At 40.7% G+C, this 27552-nt stretch overlaps 1 protein-coding gene across 2 annotated transcripts in view; it reads left to right on the forward strand.

The window, feature by feature from the left end:
• TMEM38B (transmembrane protein 38B) overlaps positions 1-26551 on the forward strand; it is a 45011-nt gene extending 18460 nt beyond the window's left edge. For both annotated transcript variants that reach the window (XM_060762559.2, XM_067464345.1), the window contains exons 2-6: positions 381-537; positions 12820-13004; positions 16838-16925; positions 22175-22292; positions 23947-26551. In XM_060762559.2, coding sequence (XP_060618542.2) covers positions 381-537; positions 12820-13004; positions 16838-16925; positions 22175-22292; positions 23947-24159 — 761 coding nt within the window. In that variant the 3' untranslated portion in view covers positions 24160-26551. The remainder of the gene's footprint in view (positions 1-380; positions 538-12819; positions 13005-16837; positions 16926-22174; positions 22293-23946) is intronic.
• The last annotated feature ends 1001 nt before the right edge of the window (positions 26552-27552 follow it).

Here is a 27552-nt window from a genome sequence, read left to right on the forward strand (position 1 = left end):
GACATCCGGAGTGCTGATGCAGTATAAGATACTCTTTGACTTAAATATCACCTACTTGCACAGAGAATTTTTTAAAGTTCAGATGAGTGGAAAAAAATTCTCCTGCTACTTTTCTTGAAGTGATCTTTGACCTTATTTGAAAAGCTGCTGTGAAATTCTGTACATGATGGCATTTCTACTTCCTTCCTATAATGTTTTCCAGTGTGATAATAGCTGCCAAGCTTTCCCCCTTGAAATCAGGGAATGAATCAAAGAGATGTACGACATACACTGACCTATGGTGGCCACCAGGGTTGTTTTGTCCTTTCGAATGAGATTAAAGTTGAGAAGTGGATAGCACGATTCTTTATAAATTTGTTTTCATTTTGTACTGTTTTCAGGAGTTGTGGACGTAGCATACCGCAGCCCAATTGCGTGTTGGTTTAGCGCTATGCTCTACTGCTTCGGTGGATCCATTTTATCTTCACTGATGTTAGCAGAACCACCAGTTGCATTTCTTGCCAATACCACAAGTGTCCTCTTAGCCTCATCCGTCTGGTAAGCACTTTCTAAAATACGTTGCCTAAAGCTAAAGCTGTCCTCAGTATTCCATGGAGTTCGTACTACAGTGTAGATCAGTGGTTCTCAACTTTCCTAATGCCGCGACCCCTTAATACAGTTCATCATGTTGTGGTGACACCCAATCATAATATTATTTTTGTTGCTTCTTCATAATTGTAATTTTGCTACTGTTACAAGTTGTAATGTAAATATCTGATATGCAGGATATATTTTCATCCACTGGACCAAATTTGGGAGTTGTACTTTGTTTTTGTCATTTGGGAGTTGTAGTTGCTGGGATTTATAGTTCACCTACAACCAAAGAGCATTCTGAACTCCACCAGTGACGGAATTGAAACAATCTTAGCACACTCCCATGACTAACAGAAAATACTAGAAGAGTTTGGTGGGCATTGACCTTGAGTTTTAGAGTTGTAGTTCACCTACATCCAGAGAGCAGTGTAGATTCAATGATCTGGACCAAACTTGGCACGAATACTCAATATGCCTAATTGTGAACACTGGTGGAGTTTGGGGAAAATAGACCTTGACATTTGGGCATTGTAGTTGCTGGGATTTATAGTTCACCTACAATCAAAGAACATTCTGAACCTCATCAACAATAGTAGTGGGCCAAACTTCCCACACAGAACCCCCATGACCAACAGAAAATACTGTGTTTTCTGATGGTCTTTGGTGACCCCTCTGACACTCCCTCACAACCCCTCCAGGGGTCCCAACCCCCAGGTTGAGAAATGCTGGTGTAGATGTGTACAAAAGCTCATGCTTGTTCTCTCAGTTGTTATCTAAGGTGCTAAAAGTTCCCCTTGCTTTCTTGATATATTTGTTTACAAAATCCGATTTTTCTAGAAAAAGTCACATAATATCTGTTAAATTGAATAAAAAAAGTAGCTGCAGTGCTTAAAAATCAGTACGCACCAGACCTCCCCAGCATATGAACCAGGAAGACTGACTAATCAGTGTTTATATAACTGTTTTGGTGTTGTTGTTGTTCATTCGTTCAGTCGTCTCCGACTCTTCGTGACCTCATGGACCAGCCCACGCCAGAGCTCCCTGTCGGCCGTCACCACCCCCAGCTCCTTCAAGGTCAGTCCAGTCACTTCAAGGATGCCATCCATCCATCTTGCCCTTGGTCGGCCAATCTTCCTTTTACCTTCCACTTTCCCCAGCATAATTGTCTTCTCTAGGCTTTGCTGTCTCCTCATGATGTGGCCAAAGTTTTGGTGTAGGTGAGATGAAAAGGATATTGCCCTGTAATGGAAGAAAAATACCATCTTGACTCCTTTTTAAAGGTTTATTTTGTTCATCAATGCCTTCACTCTCAGGCTGCAGAACTGCACACAATTACACCGGAGTAAATCCTGATTAAATCTGTTGAGGAACAGAGGAGCTGTAGTTCACATTAGTTCTTAAAATGTAAATGGAAGCCAGCACCATTGCCCCCCCCCCCCCCCCATCTTCACAGGTTCTGCACCCACAGATTGCACCAGCAATGGCTTGGAGATATTAACAGAAAATTCAAAAAGCAAATAATTGATTTTGCCATTTTATATAAGAGATACCATGTTACCATGCTATTGAATATAATGAGACTTGAGCATCCATGGGTTTTGGAGATCCTGGAATCAAAGCCTAATGGATACCAGTTTTGGAAATAGCAACCTTCTCAAGCCTCCACTAGTTATTTGTTATGCATATAATTCGGATTTCTTACTGTATTGTATATGTGTGTATTAGTATGCAATTTTATCTTAACTCCTTGTTGTGGGAGGAGCTGCAGACCATGTGATCAGGTCTGGGCTTGTTCAGGACTCAGACTCAATTGCAGATAATAATAATAATAATAATAATAATAATAATAATAATAATAATAATAATATAATAATAATAATAATAATATTTATCTGTACCCCACCACCACCTCCCTGAAGGGACTCAGGTTGGCTAACAAAGCACGCAAGGTGCCACACATAAAATGTAATTACATATCATCCAAACAATACATAGTTTGACTGAATACAAATAATGGACGTCAATCAATAAAATAAAAAAATAAAAATTCTAAAACACAGTCATATCTGTGGGTCATTGAATTTCTTGAAACACGAACTAAAGTTCCAAATAACAATGGTCGACGTCATCATATGACCATAGTACGTTACTCCAGGTCAAAGGTCTGTGTAAATAGCCATGTTTTTAGGCTCGAACTGAAGGTTTGGAGATTTGGGGCTAATCTGAGATTTGGGGCTAATCTGAGAGAAGGACCTCCCCAGCAGATCTCAAGGCCTGTACCGGAGATGCAGCCTCGAAGATACTCAAAGATTTATTTATTTATTTATTTATTATTTCATATACTTGTACCCCGCCCTTCTCACCCCCGAGGGGGAAACTCAGGGCGGCTCACAGCAAACACCCTTCAGTACCATCATGATAAAAACAATAAAAAAGTCACTAAAACAAAACATTAAAGAAACAGTTGTTAAAACATGCCCTATAAGACTTCAGCTTATAGACTTCCACTGAAACCGTATGCTTTAGACTTCACTAGGAACAGTATGCTTAAAGACTCCATTGAACTTTCAGACTAGACAAAGACTCTGTTAGACTCTCAGAACAGAAAGATGCTTTGGACTGTTGATTATAAGAAATGATGCCCTGTGTTACCTACACAGAGAAACTACTTCAAATCTATTTGTTTTGATTGATAAGTAAAGTACCTATATGCTGAATACATGAAGTTTGTGAGTAAACCAACAATCTTACTTTTAAAGAAGTCTACTTATTTTTGGTCTCTTGAGAACATGATTTAAAGGCAAATATATTTTAAGGGAGAGTAGATGTTTTTGAGCAACTAAAAAGAACACTTCTGAAACTCTGTTGAACACACACACACATATATGTTTGCGCATTGGCATATCTTTGTCCTTAACAGTTCAAAGGCATATCTAGGTACATCACTTTAACAGCTGAGAAACCTAATTGCCTTGCAAGAATGCCATTTTCCCTAAAGCTTATGACTCTAACAGGTCATACTTTTACCAAGAGGTTATGGCATCATTTTTCAAAAGGTTATGACTTCTAACAAGGTCATGCCTTTCCAAAGGTCATATAATCTCCAAAAGGTTCTGGAGATTTCTATTTTCCAAAAACTAGGGGCCCACTGTAATCTCATTACTTTATAAAGAATGTCCTATCTCTGGTGGCTTTTATGTCAACTTATGGAAAATATGAAAATATATTCTCAGACAAGCAAGTGATCACTGTGAGCAATGCTATTCTCAGACAAGCAAGTGATAACTGTGAGCTATGCTATATACTCAAGTATAAGTCTAGAACGTTTTAGCCAAAAAATAAACTTAAAAAAACTGGGTCAACTTACTTAGGGGTCAGTACCAAAACTCTTATCAAAGTAATAGTAATAATAAAACTTTATTTATATCCTGCCACCATCTCCCCAATGGGGACCTGGGGCGGCTAACATGAGGCCAATCCCGAACAAATACAACAAATCAAAATAAAATACCTACAGCAAATAATAACATTAAATGACATGTAAACAAAACAAGTTAATGCAAAATCAAATACAAGAAATGAAATGAAAAAACAAAAATGATCCATCCACATCACTAACTAGAGCGGGGAGGGGAAAATGCATAGTCCATCCTGGGAGAACTTTTTAAAAAGACTGATCCTCTCTAATCTGTCCATCATGATGCTGTTTCTGGCCTTTTTGAATGCCTATGTTGGAAAATGGTGGTATTGAACAGAAGCGATATGCCCCCTGAGTTAACATTGGTGCTTTGCCCTCTCCATGGCACAATCCTCAACTTTTCCATGTGTCATATCAAAATGCATCATTTTGGCCCCAAAACCTGTCCTTGACTTTTACATGAGTAGATACTGTAAGTTTGTAAGCCCTCCATGCGAATTTTCCACAGGCTGGAAGACTCTGCTAATGAGACTTAGATCTAGCACAAAAGAGCCCTTTTATTCCGTCCCAAAAGTGCACATTGTTCCCTTTCAGGGCATCTCACTAATTAGTGAAGCTCATTAACAAACAGTTTTGAATGAGGCTGGAACTGCTGAAGCTGGGCTCTTTGTTGAGAGCCCTTGTGACGAGAGCTGCGGAATTAACCTCTCGCTCTCTGTAACTCGCATTTGCCATCCTTTACTTAGTCCTTCAGATTGAGGGACACGATGAATCTGTTGTTATTGTTCCAAGATGCTCTATCTTCGTTACAGCAGCTTCTCCGTCCAAGCATTACTAACATCATCTCATTGGTATTTCACGGATGAAATAATACACTTCAGTTTAAATCATTCTACTCATTGCCTGAAGAACAGGGCCTGCAGATTTGGTAAACTGTGGCTTTGGTCTTTCTTCCCTAACTGTAAACAGTCAGTGTTCAATACAAATAGGTTTCTCTGGCTCTCCCTTCCCCTCACAATCCATTGCACCCTTGATCAGTCTGTTTCTTTGGGATTTTTGTGCAAAGAGTGTGAGAAATAGGCATGGGATGCAGATAGAAGAGAGCTGCCAAAATCCCCCCCCCCCTTTACATGAATTGAGGATCAACTTAAAATCTTAACCCTATTGCTCCTATTTTGACAAAATTGTGTGAGAATGCACAGAGCTCAAAACTACAGGATTGGTTGCAACTCATTGCTCAATGTGGAAAGAAATCACAGGCTGAGTATTATTATATATTCAAGGAGACATACATGGTGTCTCCTCATTGCAAACATTCACAGTGCATAATCTCGTCACTCAGGAAAATTAAAAATAATCGAAATATAAACTCGCTGTCTTCTTTCCTGCTAGGAAGCATGAGAATAATACCCATAGAGTATCATACTTTACAATTTCCTAGAGTGAGATATATCTGTGATGCAAATATATTTTTCTTAGTAATGCAAAGCAGCTGTTTTGGCTACCTGATTGATGTACATGGGTTTTAAAGAAACCTGATTCTGTACTGTACTCATCATGGGAAATTTGCATGTGACTGAGAACCTGTGCCCCCATGTTAATTCCACTCAACCCCATAATTGGGAATGGAAACTGTACTCAGTGTTTGGAGGGAAGTATGTTCTCAATCTAATAAATATTCTTTGACTGTAGAAAAGTTGCATTTCTACATGTAGACTGTGAGACTGCCCCAGTTTGCATTTATGTAGTATTTTAAGCTACTCTGAGTGATTCCGTTTTTGGAGAAGGAAAGGAAAGCACAATAATAATACACTTTATTTATATTCCACCTTTCTCCCCTAGGGAGAGCAGATGACAGTATTTACATATGTAGGCAAACATTCAATGCCTTTACAACAGGTAAGGGCAAACTTCCTAACTTGGGGGCCGCATGGCGGGTCAGAGTAGGGAGGGTGGGCCTGGAGGGAGGGGGTTCTCCCCAAGTCCCCGACCTGCCCTTTCCTCCCCTTCCTCTTCTCTTTCGAAGGCATAAAGTGAAGGAAAGACGGGAAACCTTTGGATCCTGAAAAGATTGGTCTTGGTCAGGATGAGATGGTGGATGGGAGAGAAGTAGTGTATCCATGAGACCTTGTATTGCCAACTCCTGATATAGAATCCTAGAGTTGGAAGAGACCTCCAAAGACCATCCAGACCAACCCTCTGCCATGCAGGAAGGCACAGTCAAAGCACTCCTGATAGACAGCCTCTGGAAAAGCCTCCAGAGAAGGGGACGCCACCATACTTGGAGACAGCCTATGCCATTCTCTAGGAAGTTCTTCCTAATCTTTTCAGTTGAATCTCTTTCCCTGCCATTTGAAACCACTGTTCCCTTGTACCTTGGTCTCAAGAGCAGCAGAAAAACAGTTTCCCCCCCTCCTCTTCCTCAATGGGATACCCTTTTAAATCCAGAAACATGGTTCTCATGTTCCTTCTCAACCTTCTCTTCTCTCAGCTAAATATCACCCAGGAGGAAAGGAGCAAGGAAAAAGAGAAGGAAGGAAGGAAGGAAGGAAGGAAGGAAGGAAGGAAGGAAGGAAGGGAAGGATGGATGGAAGGAAGAAAGGGTGGAAGGGAATGGAGGGAGGGAGGAAAGAGAGAAGAAGGAAAGACAAAAGGGAAGGAAAGAAGGAGAAAGAGGGAAGGAGGGAGGAAAGAGGAAAAGAGAGAAGGACGAAAGGGTGGAAGGGAAGGAAGGAGGGAAGGAGAAATAAGGAGGTAAGAAAGGGAGGAAGGGAAGGAGGAAGGAAAGAGAGAAGGAAGAAAGGATAGGATGGTGAGAGAGAGGAGGGGCTGAGAAAAGAGCCCTAAGGGCCCCCTGGCCTGGGTTTGCCCATACCTGCTTTACAATAATATACAATGAGACATACAAACACAAATGAAGGCAAGACTTCTCATTTGATTTCCGGCATCTGGAGGCTCTGGGAGGTGCTTTTCTCCATTTTCAAGCCGAGGAGCCTGCGTTGTCACCTCCTGGCCGGCAAGATTGCTTGGAGTGTCTCTTTGCCTTTCCCCGCTGAAGTGGTACCTATTTATCTACTTACATTTGCATGTTTTCAAACTGCAATGTTGGCAGGAACTAGAGCAGACAGATGAGAGCTCACTCTGTCTCATGGATTCGAACTTCCAACCTTCAGGTCAGCAGTTCAGCCAATCTCCAGGTCAACAGTTCAGCAGCACATTAACCCATTGTGCCACCGCAGTCCCACAAAACATTTCTTAAGTGTTTGAGCAGCAGACTCAATTCAGAGGCCATCAATTCAGACTCTGCTCTAGAAATACAATGTGTAGTAAATCCATACCTTTGTACCAGCTTTGAACTGAATAACTCTTCAAATAGAAACATGTCCCTTGTAAAGTATGTCCCATGTTTACCTCTTCAGTTCTACTTTTCAATCAATTGAGGATGACAATTGGTATGTGAAATGATGACTGAGATGGGTTAAATTGTTATGTAGGAGAGGCAGGTCAGAGTGTTATTTAATTTGTATGTCATGTACAGTTTACAAGCCATTCTTCTTAAAGAGACCTTATATTTTGGTGTATCAGTTATTCTAAACCTCTACCAGATTGTGTAAAGCGGCATCAGGAGCTGTGTGGCCTTCCAAATGTTGAAGGGACTCCATCTCGCAGCAGTTCTTACAAGCATAGCCAAGCACAGCCTCATTCTAACTTACTGTTTGAAAAACAAACTTTTCCTTTAAGGTAATGAGCCATTGCCATGAATGCATTTATTCTTTAATGCTTGCCAGCTAGTGACATCTACTGGTGTCCTTTGGAAATATCAATCGAAACTTAAAAGAAATAATCTTCTAATCAACTGTGTAATGCTGTAGATTCAAAGAAACACGTGCTTCTTCCAAATTCAGGCGAAAAGAGGAAATAATTTATTTGATGTCAAAAGATTAAGCATTCCTTATCTGGAATTCCCAAATCCAGAAACGTTCACATGGGTGGCTAAGATAAGGACACTCTCCCTATCAGATGGTTCAATGTAGACAAATTTTGCTTCCTGAACAAAATTATTAGAAATATTGTATATAAAACTGGTTTAAGGCTGTGTGTATAAGATGTACATGAAACATCAATGAATTTTGTGTTTAGATTTAGGTCCCTTCTCCAAGATATCTTAAGGTACTCAAAATATAGGTTCTGGGGTAAAATTTATCTGAAAAGCACTTTTGCTAAAGACAAGTGAAAATGGAAACAAAATCTCAAAAACTTTATTGGGCAGTCTCATATTTTATTGCCAATCTTTGGCCAACAGTTACAAGCTGCTTTGAGGAAGGGATGGGCCATTATATCCTGTTGTTAAATCAGCAGTTTCCAAACTTGGGTCCCCAGGTATTGTTCTGCTATAGCTCTCATAGTCCTAGTTGCGTTGTTGTTGGGGAGTCCCAGGACTTGATCTTCAGCAACATCTAAGAAGCCAAGGATTGAAAGCACTGGTTCAAACTGGACATTCTTTTTAGTCAACACTTCTTCCACATACTCCTCTTGCTTCGGGATTGTCACCTAGGGCATTTTGCATTGTTCAGAGCCTCCAACTGCTGATATCTGTTGTAGATGTTAGATACACCCCCTTCATCATTAAGTATGACATGTTTCTGTTCTATTGCTTTGCCTTAAAAAATACTGACACAGACTTTTTAAGCACAAAGCACCCAGAAGAATTCACCCCAACACAGATGTCAGGAGATATAGTATTATATCCTAAATTTAGAAGTTAAATTGAAGGCCTGACGGTTTAATCTTTCTCTACTCTACCTATTTAAACAATATGCAGTCTTTGTAAAAGGAGTCAGAGAAAATTGCACACAGTGACTTTGTTGCTGCTGACTTCTAAGAAGAAACCAAAACACCTCTAAAGACGGAGGCCCCATACACCCACATTATCTGCTTTGAACTAGATTATATAAGTCTAGACTGCCATATAATCCAGTTCAAGGGGTGATTTGGTTTCATTCATTGAATCACCATCATTTGAAGTTGACTCAAAGGCTGTTAACAACCACAGCATTTAGCACTCCCGTGGAAAGAGAAAGTTGCTACCATTTGTCTCTGGGAACAGTGAGAGCGAATAGTTCTCCAGAATGTTGGATAAGCGAAAATGTTGGATAATAAGGAGGGATTAAGGGAACGGCTATTGAACATCAAAGTACATTATAATTTTACAAATTAAGCACGAAAACACCATGTTTTACAACAAATCAACAGAAAAAGCAGTTCAATACACGGTGACATGCCGTAATTACTGTATTTACGAATTTAGCACCAAAACATCGCAATGTATTGAAACAGCTGTGGATCTGGGCGGGAAGCAGTCTGTGTTAGATAATACAGAACGTTGGATGAGCAAAGGTTGGATAAGCGAAACTACTGTACTTCATTTACATCCAGTATGCACACACCCCGAATAATAATAATAATAATAATAATAATAATGCTTCTCTGTTACATTTTCCTTCAGTTTCCAATTTTCTAGCATCAGAAAAAAGTGAAATGTTAAAAATCATTCATTCCTAGAATAACTTATGTTGTGTTCACATTCTCTTGATATCTTTACCCACCTCATGTCTTTGAATGCAGTTGTTCCAAATGCTCAGTTGAGTTTTAAACCTGCCTCAAGTTATGATGAGAGGTGGGTAACAAATATTGATGATGATTATGTTCCTGCAATGGTAGCAATAGAGAGATTGAAAGGATTTCATGGGAGAAGGAGTTCTTATGAGGAGAACCATGTATTTTTTGCATAGTTACACTGTTTGGAGCCAATCGTCTATTTTACTTCTATTTTATTTTTACTTTATTTTGTTTATACGTTTATTTTACTTCTACTGGTGAGAAGCCAGTGAATAAAGAACTTTTTTGTGGAGCAATTCCTCTCCTGTGTTGAGAGGAGGCAGTCTGGGGAATGTGTAACTTTCAGGAAATGTATAAAAGCTAGAGAAAAGAGCGATAAAATTTAGCTATGAGGAGAGAATTACTACTAGGGGTATCAGAATGAGAACTGAAGAGGGCACTTTTACCATTAATGGTTGTACAGAAGAGGGAACGTTAGCATTTGAGTGCTTGTGATATGCTTGTGTGGTATAGCAACCCCTGTTACGTTTTCCTCTTCTATGCCACTGCTTCTTGAATTGTGGATCCCAGCCACAAATGGAGTCTCCTTAGCTCAATGTTCAGGTCACAAAAAATTTGGCAACAGTAAAAGGTTTCTGAATGCCACCTATTTGTGCATATCTGTTAGCAACAGTGTGCTGTCTTTACAGTGGACTCTGCAGAACATGCTTCAGCTGTACTCCTCAAAAAAGAAAATCAGCTTGTTTATCAAGCCTTGCAAATGCTGATTTATTCTTTAGTAAATGTTTGCTTTTTATTTCTATTTTATATGCCTATATATCCAGGGTCAGATAAAAAATTCAGCAAGAAAAGGGTCTAGAGAAGTGATTCTCAACTTGCGGGTCCCCAGGCATTTTGGCCTGCAACTCCCAGAAATCCCAGCCAATTTAGCAAATTTTAGGATTCCTGGGAGTTGAAGGCCAGAACATCTGGGGACCCACAGGTTGAGAACCACTGCTCTATAGTAGGAAAAGTTTAAGAAGTCGTGTTCTATGCAACCATTAAAGGTGCAGGAATTCTCTCCAGTTTTCTTCAGACGAGCAACTTCAGGTAATACCCATGCAAGCATGGCTTCAATATACTGTATTTCAGCATTCATTTTAAGAGAAATTTTGCCCTTTTATGCATATTCAGTTCTGTATTTTTTCTATACAGTATAGCTTTATCTGGAATTCGAAAATGTAATAGCTTCCTAAATCTGAAATTGTGCATTAGTGGCTGAGATAGTGATACCTGTGCTTTCGATGGTTCAGTGTACACAAACTGTGTTTCATGCATGAAGTTATTAAAAATACTGTATAAAATTATCATCAGACATTGTGTGTAAGGTATAAATGAAACATAAATACATTTCTTGTTTGAGTCTTTATTATTACTATTACTATTATTATTATTACGTGGGGTTGCCCTTGAAGACAGCCCGGAAGCTTCAGATGGTCCAGCGCTCAGCAGCCAGGTTGCTAACAGGAGCGGCACTCAGGGAGCACACCACTCCCCTGCTGAGCCAGCTCCACTGGCTGCCAATCCGCTACCGGGCTCAATTCAAGGTGCTGGCCTTGGCCTATAAAGCCCTAAACGGTTCTGGCCCCGCTTACCTCTCCGAACGCATTTCCGCCTACGAACCGACTAGAACGTTAAGATCGTCTGGGGAGGCCCTGCTCTCGATCCCGCCTGCGTCACAGGTGCGCTTGGCGGGGACGAGAGACAGGGCCTTCTCAGTGGTGGCCCCTCGGCTATGGAATGCCTTGCCAGCAGACATCAGACAGGCACCTTCGTTGCTGGCGTTTCGGAGAATGGTCAAGACCTGGCTTTACGAACAAGCGTTTGGCTAAGCAATGCAACTAACTAAGGAAGACGGTAACTGAACATAGGAACGGCACAATGGCTATGAGAATGGATCTGACTTTAACGGAGGCGTTATATATGTTGTTTGTTGATTTGTCTGTCTGATGTTAATTGTTGTGGAGCGACGTTGTCGTCCCGGTTGTTGTATTGCTGTGTTTTAATTACACTGTAAACCGCATTGAGTCGCCTGTCAAGGGCTGAAATATGCGGTATAAAAGTGAAGCAAATAAATATTATTATTATTATTATTATTATTATTATTATTATTATTATTATTAGAAACACACAAGATGAGTCCACAGCAGATACTCTGCTGGCTGTTGTATTGGATCACACGTCGGGCAGTTCCCAAGTGTCTAGGACTGTGTGATGTATCGGCGAATAATGCGTGCAGATCCCAGTAAGGTGGCCTTTTGCAGCAGCAGATGGTAATCTTGTCAGCGCCAATTGTGTTTAAGTGCAGGCCAAGGTCTTTAGGCACTGCACCCAGTGAGCTGATGACCACTGGGACCACCTTGACTGGCTTGTGCCAAAGTCTTTGCAGTTCAATCTTTAAATCCTCATATTTTGTCAGCTTTTCCAGTTGTTTCTCTTCAATCCTGCTGTGCCTGGGATTGCAACATCAACGATCCATACTTCTTCGTATTATTATTATTATTATTATTATTATTATTATTATTATTACATTTATTTATACCCTGCTTCTTCTCTCCACAAGAAGACTCATTTCCAAGATATCTCATTATATACACATATACAAATTCCAAAATCTGAAAAAAACCCTCTGAAATCCAAAATGTATTTATTTATTTAATTTACTACATTTCTATCCTGCTTTTCTCACCCTTGCAGGGGACTCAGAGCGGCATACAAATAGCAATAAACACCTCTAGTTCCAAGCATTTCGGAAAAAGGATACTGTATTTTTAGAAATTGTTTTTTTTCAGGCCAAGCTCTCAGAGGAAGGCTTTTTTCACATCAAGATAGAATCACAACCCTTAATAAAAACAAAAGCATCATAAAAGCTAAAACATACGGCAGCAGCAATACTTATTTAATACAAATATGTTAATTCATCTGCCACCCTGACATAGCAGCTGCAAATGTATTGGCAGTCAGTTAAAATTCTAATTGACTCTTCCTCCCATGTTTATATATTACGCATAATTATAACCAATTGATAGTTCCAGTACTGTTGTAGTGACTTCTTAACATTTATATTTAAGAAAAAAATCTGTGTCTGTTTTATTTTATTAGCATGCTTTTTGTGACAAATATCTTGAAATAATTGAGGTTGAAATTTCTTTCTTCCCTTTTTTTTAAAGGTATCTTCTATTTTACTGTCCACACGATCTAGCCTACCGCTGTGTCTCTTTTCCACCTATACGACTGATGGTTGCAGGGATGAAGGAAGTGACCAGAACGTGGAAAATAACAGGCGGAGTTGCACATGCGCATAGCCATTACAAGAACGCCTGGATTGTCATGATAGTCATTGGCTGGGCCAGAGGTAATGTGCAGAACTTCCTTTCTTTTTTAGGAATGAATAATTCGAAATCAACTCTTTCTAATAGGGAATCACTTAGCAATAGGACTGTGGATATTCTCAGAGGAAAGATAGATTTAAGTCTGGTGTCTACCATCTTTCTTAGTTGGTCCTTAGAGCTATAAAGTTCAATCATACCTACATTTTATCATAAGTAAATCCCATTGATTTCTGTGGCAGGGCAAGCAAGATGTCAATCTTACTCCTGTGATCTTATTTCTGTGGCTTTTGAACCAAGGAAATTGGTTTAGCTAGTGTTGTGATTTGAAGTCACTTCAATGGCAAACCACCATCTTTGCTACAATCATGCAAGTTTTGTCAGATTAACTAGTCCCTTCTATGTTGCCCAAGGTATAAATGCAACAGGGTTCTCTTGCCTTTTTCTGTCAATTTTGCTTGAGTTGCTCATTTTCCTTTTCTTTACCTGTTCTAAATCCTTTTCCCTAGTTGCTAACCCTTCCTCTTTGAAAGTTACTCACAGTAGGTTAGGTAAAGGTTTTCCCCTGACATTAAGTCCAGTCGTGTCCGACTCTGGGGGTTGGTGCTCATCTCCATTTCTAAGCCAAAGAGCCAGCTTTGTCCATAGACTACTCCAAGGTCATGTGACTGGCATGACTGCATGGAGCGCCATTACCTTCCCGCCGGAGTGGTACTTATTGATCTACTCACATTTGCATGTTTTTGAACTACTAGGTTGGCAGAAGCTGGGGCTGACAGCGGGAGCTCATGCCACTCCCTGGATTCGAACCTGCAACCTTTTGGTTAGCAAGTTCAGCAGCTCAGTGGTTTAACCCACTGCACCACCAGGGGCTTTTGGTAGACTCTTGGTTTCCAGAACACTCATAGATTACAAAATCATGGATACTCAAGTTCCATTATATGGAATAGCGTAGTAAAAGAGCATTTATTATATAAAATTGCAAACAACTCAGTGTTGATGAGAGTCTGTGTATCTGTGAAATGGTGAGAGGCTACCGCAGGGTATGATCAGTGTAGTACTTGGCAGGTGGCAAAATCGAGGTTTGCTTTTGGGAAATTCCTTTTTTCTGAGCATTTTTTGATCCATCGTGGGTTGAATCCAGGACTTGTGTGTATCAAGGGCTCACTGTACATTACTATTTTGTAGGCAATCTGCACTAATACTTTTGGAACACTTCTCAAACTAGTAAGATGTAGGTAGTATGAGGACCAAGAACAGAATCCTCTGGGAGGTGGCTCTTGCCCCATCTGTGTTTGACTCTTGCCTTTTCACCCTCGCACAAGTGTCTGTAGGGGACTGCCCACACTGGTTGGAGGTGAAGTGAGACCGGGTCCCAATGGGCCTAAGAGGCAGGGGTAAGATTGTTGCTGTAAATGTCTTCCCAAACCTTCACTGAATTGTGTCCAGCTAATCTTCTTTCTCGGACAAAGTAGGTAGCAGCACTACAAGGATTATTGGATAAGTTGGGCTCTCTGGATGCATTTCAGCCTAGCTTCAGGACTGCATATTGGATAGAGATGGTTTTGGTTACTTTAATGGATCATCTTAATGAATAGAGAAGTTGAGTGTGTCTTATGGTATTGCTAGCTCTTTTGTCAATTTCCCAAGCTTCCTAAGATGGGGCTCACAGATAGATTACACAGATGACATACAACTCTATTACTCCTTTCCACCTGCTTTAAGAAAGCTGCTCAGGTCCTGAACCAGTGCTTGGCAGCTGTGACGGTCTGTATGAGGTCAAATTGAAACTGAATCAGACAACACAGAGATACTCCTGGTTAGTCGTAAGGCCGAACAGGGTATAGGGTTACATCCTGTGCTAGATAGGGTTACATTCCCCCTGAAGACACAGGTTCGCAGGTTGGGAGTGATCCTGGACTCATCGCTAAGTCTGGAACTCCAGGTTTCAGCGGTGGCCAGGGAAGCTTTTGCACAATAAAACTTGTGTGCCAGTTGCGTGTGTACCTTGCGAAGCCAGACTTGGCTACAATGTTCCATGCTCTTATTACATACCAAATAGATTACTGTAATATGCTCTACGTAGGGTTGCCTTCAGAAGCTTCAAGTAGTCCAATAGCGGCAGCCAGGCCACTCACCAGAGGGGCATACAGAGAGAGGACATGCCTCCTGTTACATCAGCTCCATTGGCTGCCAGTCTGCTACTGAGCACAATTCAAAGTGCTGGCTTTGGCCTATAAAGCTCTAAATAGTTCTGACCCAGTTTCCCTATCCAAACGTGTCTCCCTCTATAAGCCAGCAAGGAGATGAAGATCTTTGGGGAAGTTCTTGCTCTCAATCCTACCTCCTTTGCACACTTGGCAGGGAGAAGAGACGGGGCCTTCTCAGTGGTGGCCCCTCAGCTATGGAACTCCCTTCCGAGAGAAACTAAATCAGCTCCTTCCCCCCTGACCTTTAGGAAAAGACTAAAAACGTGGATGTCCGATCAAGCATTCAATGAGAAATCTAGGAGTGAAATAAGAAAAGATGAAATAATTCAACAAATTTGAACCATCACGGACTACAATATTGGATTGTGTGACTTTAAATAATTGGTTTTAAGCTTTTATTATACTTTAATTATTGTTTTAATGCTTATGTTTTTAGTATATTTGCACTTAGCTTAAAATTGCGGTATAGCATTCGTGTCCATCTGGTCTACTTCTGAATGCCAATAAAGGCCTATTTGATTGGGCGTATGTATTTATTACGTGTGTTTTTTGGCATCTTGCTTATATATGTAAGCCACCTTGAATCCCCCGAATGGCGGGGTATAAATACAGTAAATAAATACATAGAGTTCAGTATATAAATAGAGTCCAGTGAATAAAGACTCAGCTGTACTGGATGGGGAGGAAGATTCAGGTTTACAGTTGGGTATCCTTCTGGATTCAATCCTGAATCCGAATGTTCAGGTTTTGACTGTCCAGAATGCATATGCCCAGCTGAAACTAGTATATCTATTCCTGGAGATATTTGATCTGGTCAGAATGACACATGTGTCTTAGATACAGCTCATTTGGACAACTGTAACCCACTCTCTTTGTAAGGGTCCTGCAATGTTAACTAGTTCAAAATCCTGCTGACTATAGGGAGCAGGTGAACTTCTTATCTGGCTCTCCTGGTGAAAGTGTGGAGTGTTGATTGTAACATTTAAAGTCCTATACAATTTGGATCCAGCATATCCAAAGGACTATATTTTCCCATAACAATCCTGTTTTGGCTTTGAGAAATGGATGGGGTGGGTTGGAGGCAAAGGGAGTCTTCTTCCAGCCTTGCCATCTTTAGAGGCATGTGTGTAGGATATAAGAAAGAGCTTCTAGAAAACTGTGTAAAGGGAATCCCTGTATTTTTAAAATTGTTGCTGCTTGAATTTTATTCATTTCATTGTTAACTACCTAGACTGGCATTTTATGGGTGGGCGGTGGGGCTGAGAAAGATGGAATAGAAATAAAATAACCAAATGCAGAAGTGCCTCCAATTCCAGGGAGCCAAATGACGTAGGATGCTGCCCTCGTTTCTTTTCTCTCTCCCGGCTTTGACAGAATTTGAGATTATTCTGGTTGAATTATTTTTGAGAAATATTAGGCCTTGCCCTCTGCGAATAAGATGCTTCTAAAGAGTCTCAGACTGAGTATCCAATTTCAATAACTGTAAAGTAGGTCATCCCATTCATGTCTATAACTTGAGGGCCCTATCTTGCTCCTGTTGAAAGGAATGTGACGGTTTTGAGGTTGTCCTAACTAGAGGCAGAATTGAGTGTCTAAGAACCTTTGAACCAATTTACGCATGTAATAATATATTTTTTTTGGGATTGTAGGAGCTGGTGGCGGCCTAATATCCAACTTTGAACAGCTGGTTAGAGGTGTGTGGAAGCCTGAAACTAATGAACTGCTGAAGATGTCCTAGTAAGTCAGTGAAAAGCACAGAACAATTGTCACAGTTCTGGGAATGTTCTTCTTTTCTTTATTGAAAAGATGTATGCGAGTAGCTCTTCAGTGGCCTGGCTCTTTAAAAGGAATGCTATAAAACACTGTGTTTCAAATATCCTACTTTGAGGGAAGACTTTTTGTGTCAACTTATTTGCAGAGGACCCACTACACTCCTTTTGCTCATTGCAAAGCATTCTGGGACTTGTGGGGTGTCCTCCTTTTTCTGCAGAAATTGAGTAGCGCTGGACTGAATATCCTTTATCCCCTATAAAAGAAGCATTTCTCTCTTTATAGACAAATTATATTACTTTTTTTTGGTGGAAGTGGGTGAGAGGCAGACCACCATTGTCAGACCAACTGACAGAAGGGTTTCCAGTTTGGTTTTTTTTTTACCAAAACAAAATGTATGCTCTTTGAAGGCAACAGTGGAACTTCAACCAACAACCAGGGTCAGGCCTCATTTGTGACAAATGATCAAATTTCCTACTCTATTCCTATTTCCCCCCTCCAGATTTGGTTTTGCCTCAGTTTAGTGGGAAATTATCACTAGGACTACCCTGGAACTAAGTCCGTTCTCTGAGCATACATTTGAGCTGCAAGTCAATTGATGTTTTTAATTGATGTTTTACGAATTAATGTTTTAATTGTTTGGTTTTAATTGTAATTGTGTATTGCTACATGTATGTTTGGCATCAAATTGCTGCCTGTTATAAGACCACCTTGAGTCGCCTCCAGGGTGAGAAAGGCGGGATACAAATAGAGTACATAAATAAATAAACTTGTATACATTTGGAAACAATGTGAGCAAGCACTGATCCATTTCCTACCCTTTTCCAGTTCCCCAAGGAAGTTATTATTAGCTGGGTGAAGGAAATTACATCCTTTTTTGTAGGAGATGCTGGTTGTTGTCGGTTTTGAGGGAAGAGCTAATGTGGATATTGAGGGTATTATTGCTCCATCCCCATGGAAGATGCTAGAGCAGTGGTCCCCAACCTTTTTTTGGCCAGGGACCACTTGACCAGGGACCACTTTTACCATGGACCACTCTCCAACATTAGTACTAAATGGGTTACAAATCAGTTTTTGTTCAACTTTTTATTCATTTTGGTTATTTGGGGTGCTGATTCAGAAAATTGTATTGGATAGACCACATCAGCTCTAGTTTCTGATGCAGAACATATGCTATCCATAGTAGTCATCTGCTTGCCCACAGAAAACCATATTTAATAAGCCTCAGCACTATAAGAGGGTTTTGCGAGACCAGTTGCTCTTGTTGCAACAATGTAGTAACAGTGAGGTTGCAGACCATATTTTAGTTCTTGAGGACCACTGGTGGTCCATAGATCACAGGTTGGGAACACTGTGTTATAGACATTGCTATGAATTTCCATCTTTTTCAACATGCCTTATGTGGTTGGATTGCAACACCCAGCACACATTACTACTAACTATGCTAGGTTTGAGGGGAGTTATAATCCAAGAGCTTCTGAAGATGTGTTGCTTTGTTGTCATTGGTTGCTGGGAGAGATTCTTTGAAGATCTGTCAATCTTATTGCATCAGTAGAATGCAATACGTCGATGTGGAGTAATAAAAGATGCTCAGTCCAGCCAAGATAGAAGAGCTGATTATGATATTGGATAATCTTGATCTAGGAATGGTAGATGACTTGTATTCAGAGGAGTCTGAGGAGGAGAACTTCCTTTGTACTTGGGCACTCTGAGTGATGGATGCCTAAAAACGTGACAGGACAAGATCCCCATCACACCTTTAGGGGAAGTTCCATAATTCCAACACATTGCTCTCACTGTGAGAAAAGAGGTTGAAGCAAAGATTGCACACTCCCCTCTTGATGTGTTGATGTACCATAGCCAAATGTGAGTTGTGCATTAGATTCGATAGCCTCATTCATAAGTCCTTCAAAGCACATTTGCCTGCTCATTACATTCAGCAGTAAATATATATTTTTGTAATGCACACCTTGAAATACATTTGATGATGCATTACACTTGAGTAAATATGGTAATACCCGTAATGAGAGAATTGTGTTAAATAATGGCTGTCAGTTACTACTGTGGACCAAAATAAACTGCACCGTAGGACAAAATTGTGAGATTTTACCTGTATCTTCCAGTCTGGAGCCTGGGCAGCCCCCTCTGTGCTGATCGGATTTTTAATAAGAGTCCTTGCAATATTCTTTAGTAGGGGACCTTGCTTTTATGTTCTCAGTCATAAGCACCCTGCCTGTCATATTGATGGATGTTTCTCTACTTTGTGACTTATGTCAACTTCAAAGCATTAGCTAAAATTAAGTGGGAATAATAGTTCAGGTTTTGCGAGGATGCGGGAACCTACTACGAAGGAAGCTGCATTAGCATGCTGTTAGAGCTGTACCTGCTGGCAGGCCCAGGAAGAATACCGCTTGAGTTACAGCTTTCAGCTCAGGCTCGCCGCCGAAGCTAAATTGGGAACGTTAAATCGCTCCCAATTTAAGTTCTGCCGTGGGAAGTGAGAGCTGTAGCTGGCTGGCAGGCTGCAGCCCTGTCGCTGTAAAGGGGAAATAAGCGCACGGTGGGCATTTTCAAGTCCCTTTGCCCTTCCGCTGGGACTTCCTGACAGGCTTTTTTGTGGAAACGATTATTTTGAAAACAGGGTTGTGACTTCTGGTGTGATAAAAGCAGCGGGGGCGCCAAAGCACTTAGGCACCCTGCTTCCATGCCACTATCTTGGGTAATAAAGAATGACAGAAGAGAAACAGAGAAATGCAAGCTGAGCTGTTGCCAAAAGTGTGTTTTGTCTTTTCAATTCTTCCTGACCCCCTCCCAGCTTTTATTGTGGCACCAACAATATTTTTTCTTGCATTGTGTGTGTGTGTGTGTGTGTGTGTGTGTGTAGGGGTGATAGAGCAGGGAGTGTGACATAAATCTTTGGTTATGATCTAAACATATTTTCTGTCAGCTTCATTCACTATGAATGCCTCCTTTTTCCTTTAAAATATATGCTGGGTGAAGAGAAGCAGATTTTTAAATGTGAAAAAGCTGTAAATTCAATTTATTGATTCATTTATTTACCACGTTTGTACCCCACCCTTCTCACCCCAAAGGGGACTCAGAGTGGCCTTACAAAGGCAACAGTTCGATGCCATATATATATATATATATATATATATATATATATATACACACACACACACACACACACACACACACACAAATGCATTAAAATCCAAAACAATTAAAACATCAAACATTAAAATGTCAATTAAAATCACATAATCCAAATCATTTTTGAAAGTTTAATACAGCCTGGGGAACAAAAACATGGCAGACAAAAACTGACCAAAGGACCTCATTTTTGTAATAATATTGTGTTAAGAAAGTGGAAGGATTCAAAACAGGTTTGTGCTAGAATCAGATATTTTGAACTTCAGTCCCAAATCTTCCAGCTAATAGTGAATGGTAAGGGATTATGGTTCTTGTACTCTAGAGGACCTGAAAGGCCAATGGTCTTATGTCAATGGATAATCACGATGCAATGGGGAGACACATCTTCAAACAGTCAAAAAATTACTTTAGATAGATCCTGAAAATGTCAGAAACACCTGTTTGCGAAGTCGTGGTGTATGATGCGCCTAGGCTTCTGCTCCCTTCTGCCTTCCTTGAATGTCACATAGTTCACCTTACAACCTTCTTCAAGGGAGACCAGGGTATGAGTCTATATTATTGGCAAACCATGGTTTGTGAGAATCTGAAAGTAAGCCCAGAAATCTGGGTACATGAGAGGAGGCAGGAACATGTGAGCCATCTGTTGGGGGTGCTTTGAATGTGATTTTCCTGCTTCTCGGCAGGGGGTTGGACTGGATGGCCCACGAGGTCTCTTCCAACTCTATGATTCTATGAGGAGTGATCCATAAAATAACATGGACTGTCCATGAGGTGTGTAGAAGACAGTCTTCCATGTTTGAAATATTTGGAAAATTTTTTTTTCTGTGTCAGGAGGGATTTGAGAAACTGCAAGTCACTTCTGATGTGAGAGAATTGGCCATCTGCAAGGACGTTACCCAGGGGGTGCCAGGATGTTTTGATGTTTTACCATCTTTGTGAGAGGCTTCTCTCATGTCCCCGAATGGAGAGCTGGAGCTGACAGAGGGAGCTCATCTGCACTCTCCCCGGATATGAACCTCCGACCTGTTGGTCTTCAGTCCTGCCAGCATAAGAGTTTAACCTACCAGGGGCTCCAGAAAAAAAAAAGAAAATAAATAAAGGGATGTCTTAGATTTCACCATATAACACGGTTTTTGTTCCTGGTTTATAAATATCATTTCCTAATTGGTTCTATCATAAAAACATGGAAAAAGTTTATTAAACTGCAAAAACTTGGTTTTGGTGGGATATCCTGCAGCACATTTTGCGATAGTTTTTCAATGAGTATCTCATAATAGTCTCAACCAATTCAGCAAAGTTGTGGCAGCTACAAAACAAAGTTTCTGGGGTATAACAACTACCACACAAATAAAGAAGTAATAACACATTCAAATCAGGAACAGATTTTTTTTTTCAAATTTCGTTATATACTGTTATGGGTGTCTTGCACCACCTATAACCTGAGTGTTGGATAAAGAACGCAACACAACACAGTTTTCTTTCATCCATATCATACTATGGACTGGGTAAAGTTAAAAGAGTAGGTTGTGTGGATTTAATGTAGTAGCTATGGCTGAGAGCTCTCTAGATTTAATCTTCATCCAGGAATAACTAGTTGATCTTGGGAAGGCATTATTGGTTCAGCACACTTATTTGCAATACTGGTATAATAAGCCAACTTTGTAATGGATTACACACCTGACAAATCCGCTATGTTTTTGTCCCCCAGGCTGTATTAAATTTTTGAAAAACGAAGTGAATGGAAATCTTTTTCCTATGATAAGAAGACATCCTCACCCTAAAACAATCTAGGGCAGTGGTTCTAAACCTGTGGGTCCTCAGATATTTTGGCCTTCAATTCCCAGAAATCCTAGCAGCTGGTAAACTGGTTGAGATTTCTGGGAGTTGTAGATCAAAACACCTGGGGACTGACAGGTTGAGAACCACTGATCTAGGGGGTAGAAAGTTCTCAGGAATGCCCCCCCCCCCCAATGTCTCCTACTTGGGAATTACTTTCTGGTCCTGATGACAGTTCTTCAGCAGTTCTAGAGACTTACAAAACACTTCTGCATTTCTTTTTCCAGCCCTGTGAAAATCAGCTTGGTGGGGGCCGTATTTTTCACGATGCAGCAAATCCATTTCCTTCCAGTAGAAAAGCATGACCTTATGTTCTATTATACCATATTCTTGGTGGGCATGAAGGTAAGACTCTTGGAGTTGATTATTCTTGCGAATAATATACAGTCTATCCCTTGTATCCACAGAGTTTGAATCCATAGATTCAACCATTCCTGGCTTTAAAATGTTTTTTTTAAAATCCTAAAAGCAAATCTCAATTTTGCTACTTTATATAAGGGACACCATTGCATTTAATGGAACTTGATCATCCATAGATTTTGGTATCTAGGCGGTTCCTGGAACCAAATCCTATTAAATATCTAGGGCTTACTGCGAGTATAAATTCTCAGAACTACTATGAATAGCTGTAATGGAGTTGGAAGCATGCTGCCCTTCAGATGTTGTACTGGAGGTCCCATTGCCTGAGCCAGCACAACCAATGGGGGAAAAAGGCTTGGAGGTGCAGTCCAGCAGTATCTGGAGCTCCCACATGCTTTAATGATATGGACCAAATTTGGCACATATACCCTTCATTGTTGTTGTTATTTGTTCAGTCACTTCCAACTCTTCATGACCTTATGGACCAGCCCACGCCAGAGTTCCCTTCATTATCCAACTTAAAATAATTGTGGGGTTTAAACTGAACCTCACCCCTTTCAGGCCCTGAGCAGAGGGGGAAAAAAGGAACAAAGCAGATTGACAGTGGTTAGGTGAAGTGGCCCCCTGTGATATGACTGGGAAAGAAAGAGAGTGAAGCAGTTTGGCCACTGCTAGGGGATCTGTATGAGGGAAAGGAAAGAAGAAAGGGAAAAAAAGAGGAAGGGAGGGAAGGCGAAGAAAGAAAAAAGGAAGTGAAAGGGAAAAACGTATGAGGGGAGGGCCTGAAGGAGAAAGAAGGGAAGAGAAAGTAATGGAAGAAAGAAGGGATGAAAAAAGAAAGAGAGGAAGAAGGTGTATAAGAGAAACATGAAGGATAAAAGAGAAAAAGTAGGGAAAGGGAGGGAGGGGAAAAGGGAAGGAAGAAAGGAAGGGAGGGAAAGGGGAAAAGGTATGAGGGGAGGGAATGAAAGAAAGAGAAAGAAGGAAAGTGAAAGGAATTGAAGAAAGGAAGGACAAAGTAAAGAAAGAAAAAAACAGACAGACAGGCAGAAGATATATGAAGGAGAAAGAGGAAGGAAAGAAAGAGCCAGGAAGAGACTGCCCAAAGAGACTGGCCAGAGCGATGACATACAGACATTGTGAGGTTGGCCTTCTCAGAGCTGGAGAAGGGAGAAGCGGGGGCAGCAGCCCCTCCAACATATGGGCAGTGCTGGATATATACGCTAGTAGTGATGTAGGTGGATCCCCCGGTGCAATAGCGGGTTAAACTGCTAAGCTGCTGAACTTGGTGACTGAAAGGTTGGCGGTTTGAATCCGGGAGTGAGGAGAGCTCCCGTTGTTAGCCTCAGCTTCTGCCAACCTAGCAGTTTGAAAACATGCAAATATGAATAGATCAATAGGTACTGATTCAGTGGGAAGGTAGCAGCATTCCATGCAGTCATGCCGGTCACATCACCTAGGAGACCTATGGATAACGCTGGCTCTTTGGCTTAGAAATGGAGATGAGCACCTTCTCCTACAGTTGGATGCGACTAGACTTAATGTCAAGGGAAAACCTTTACCTTTAGTGATGTGTGTAGTGTGATAGCACTTCGGTTTTAGTTGCAGAAGTGATGCCTTCTGTATACCTTTCTTACAGATTACTATGATGCTGACAGATCATCCTCCTTCACCATTTGCTCCATTTGAGAACTTATTGGGTCCCCTCCTCTTCGGTTGGCGGCCTCCTCCTTCGAGAGCGAGAGGTGAGGCCAGGATACCTCAAAATGGCATCTCCTCAGCCTGGAGCTGCACTACGGGTGGAGAAACCGACGAGAGTTCAAAGACGAAGCACTCAAAGAAATCTGACTGAGACCATTGAAAAGGGGGGCTAAATGAAGGTGGCAAACCCAGCGTCTCGTCTGTGCTCCCAAATATTTAATATTTTGTTTTCCTCAGTGATGTGAAACAACAATTGTGTTTAAGGAGATTTGTTTAGCATGAGGCTAACTATGATAGCGTTTGAGCTCAGGCCATGGTAAGCATATCCTGCGCATGTTCCAGTCCCAGTGGTGCTCTTGCAAGCAACACTGTCTGTGAACTTGTTTTGCAGTTTATGTGCACCACCAAACTACTGCCATGTGGCTACTTGTAGCCTCTAAAATGTGCTTTTTTGTAAACTAGAATCCCTATTTGGACAAGATGCATCATGTTAGACTACTTTTTCCTAATGTAAATGATAAAATAAGAGTTTATATTGTGATGAGAAATTTGTACAATAGTTTTATATGTTTTCTGTGTAAGAAAACAAAATGTTTTAAAACAAACCCCTTTGCAAAATATTGCCTGGCACGAGCCATAGCCAGACTTGATGATTCTTGTTGGTTGTAACTTATTTGGGAGATGATCCAGTCAGATATAGGTGTTTTTAAAATTGATATAATTTTAAGCATTTTGTGGTCACAAATCCTACTTTTCACATTGGCTGAATTGTACTGTGATGTTTCTGTTCTTTATATCTTAACATACATATCTTTCATCTAACTGAGCAATGTGAATTTTTGTGATATTCTGTGACTGAAAGGAACAATTAATATGAACTATCAAATATAAGAAGCCAGTTTAATTTTCTCACACAGCTTCTTCTTGATACACTGCTACTGAATTGTTTTGGAGGCACAATTTTTGTAACTGTTTTCACACTTGACTAGAGTGACAAGGTATCTCATGCATAGTTTTTTCACACAAACCTTTTATATTAGATTTTCGAATTTTTCTACGTACATCCACTTGGAAGCTAAATTACTTGTAAATGCGAGCTTCACCCATCTTCGTTGGGTTTTGAAAATGGAGAAACAAAATTAGTTGAAACGAAAGTTCATATAGGTTAATCTTTTGAGTATGCCCCCCCCCCCCCTACTTGTGCATCTGTAATGTAGACTTGACGTAGTTTGACACCAGTTGAACTGCCACGGCTTAATAGGATCCTGGAAGTTGATAGCATTGAGCCATGGTGGTAAAAGTGACGCAAAACTGCATTTTCTGCAGTGTAGATACACCCATGGTCCCATTTCTAAAACAGGCAGGGATTTTCAGTAGAGTTGTCCAAAACAGTTAGAAAGGCTTCCCTTTGTATTTTGCCCCAAATAATTTGGTATTTCTAGGGTCTGTGGCAGAACTTGCAAAATGTTAATTTGATAGACTGCACTTCCCATTATTTGCTTGTCAGAATGATCAGTAGGTATGTTTACTGTGGAATAGTGAGAAGTATTTTCCGCCCCAAATTCTAAGCCAATGTTATTTAACTAGCTGTAGACAAGACTCACACAGCTTGTGTTGCTCTCTCTAGCTCTGGTTCTCAACCTGTGGGTCCCCAGGCGTTTTGGCCTACAACTCCCAGAAATCCCAGCCAGTTTACCAACTGTTAGGATTTCTGGGAGTTGAAGGCCAAAACATCTGGTGACCCACAGATTGGGAACCACTTCTAGCTGAACATAGCACTTTGGATTGGTATGAGCTGCTAGGCAGCAGCTTGATAAACCACTTGTTTAACAACCTATATGCTAAAATAGTGTATAGGTTGTTATTATTGCTGAAAAATACATTAGAAAGACACCAATTGCAAGGGGATTTCCTTTCTTCCTCTTTGGTTCATGGTCAGTGCTTAGCTTAGTAGAGTTGTGCAATGCTGCTTAGATTTTTTTCTGTTCTTTGGATATGCATTTCAGGAAATAGTGACTTTATAAGTACACTATAGTTTGGTCATTAATAATGGGGGATTTTTAAAAAAATCTTTGATACATAGTTTTTGGCCTTATGATGTTGGGGCTCATCACTAATTCAATGGGTCTGTTCCAGGAGCTTATAACTGCAGTATACAAAGAAATATATTATGGTCCGAATGTGTCTATGTAGCATTGTGCTGAACTTTGGTAGTTTGAGAGTGGAAAGAAACGTGAGCCAATCACCAGCAAACAATGTGCTTCCAACTTCTGTGATTTCTCTGTGTGCACAAATAAAGTCACTGATGTCTTTGTGTGACTTGGCCGAACAATGCGTTTTGGTACTATATATATTTTTGTACTGCATTTGGTGCTCTTGTCCACAATTTCACAGTAATTGCACTGTAGTCTTTAGCACAAATGGGTGTGAAAATGTATTTAAAATTACTGTTAAAGATATTTACTGTTGTTAGGCAGAAAATGGTCTGTTTTCTGTTTGGATGGACTGCGTTTTAAAATCTGATATTAAAAAAGAAGAACCAGCTTATGTTTCAATGCTATTTTGGCTGTATGATTGACAAACATGTAGGCATCACAAATTGACTAGTTACCAACATTTGTAGAACCAGATGTTTTGGGCTTCAACTCCCAGAAATCCTAACAGCTGGTAAACTGGCTAGGATTTCTGGGAGTTGTAGGCCAAAACACCTGCGGACCCACAGGTTGAGAACCACTGCATGATGCTTTGGACAACAATTCCCACATTGGGTTGCTGTGAGTTTTCCGGACTATATGGTCATGTTCCAGAAGCATTGTCTCCTGATGTTTCGTCCACATCTATGGCAGGCATCCCTAGAGGTTGAGGGAGTCTGTTGAAAGCTAGGCAAGAGAGGTTTATATATCTGTGGAATGTCCAGGGTGGGAGAAAGGAATTATCTGAGACAAGTGTGAATGTTGCAGCTGGCCACCTTGATTAGCACTGAATAGCCTTACAGCTTCAAAGCTTGACTGCTTCCTGCCTTGGGGAATCCTTTGTTCCCACATTCCCTTACAATGGGTTATGTTGGGCAAGCCTGATGGGAACAGTATGCCAAGATTATTTGGAAAGCTGAATCCCCCCCCCCCCCCATGTGAACAATTAAGTCAGGCTAACACATGACTAGTGAGATAGGTCAGTGGCCCTCAAATTTTGTTACTTTAAATATTTTGTACTTTCACTCCCAAAAGTCTCAACCAGCATGACTAATGGGTCCCCAGATGTTTTGGCCTTCAACTCCTAGAAATCCTAACAGCTGGTAAATGGGAGTTGTAGGCCAAAACACCTGGGGACCCACAGGTTGAGAATCACTGCTCTAAAGGCACTAGACAACACTGGATCTTGGAAACTAAGCAGGGCCAACTCTGGTTAGTACTCTAATGGAAAACTGCCAAGGAATACCAAGTATTACAGGCTATATTTCAGAGGAAGGGGTTGCCAAAACTGTTGCGCAGCAAGCGGATCTTAGTCACGTCCCATGCACAAGACTCACAGACAAGAGTAGAAA

This window comes from Anolis sagrei, chromosome 2 (assembly GCF_037176765.1).
Source record: "Anolis sagrei isolate rAnoSag1 chromosome 2, rAnoSag1.mat, whole genome shotgun sequence".
In the NCBI taxonomy this organism is placed as follows: Eukaryota; Metazoa; Chordata; class Lepidosauria; order Squamata; family Dactyloidae; genus Anolis; species Anolis sagrei.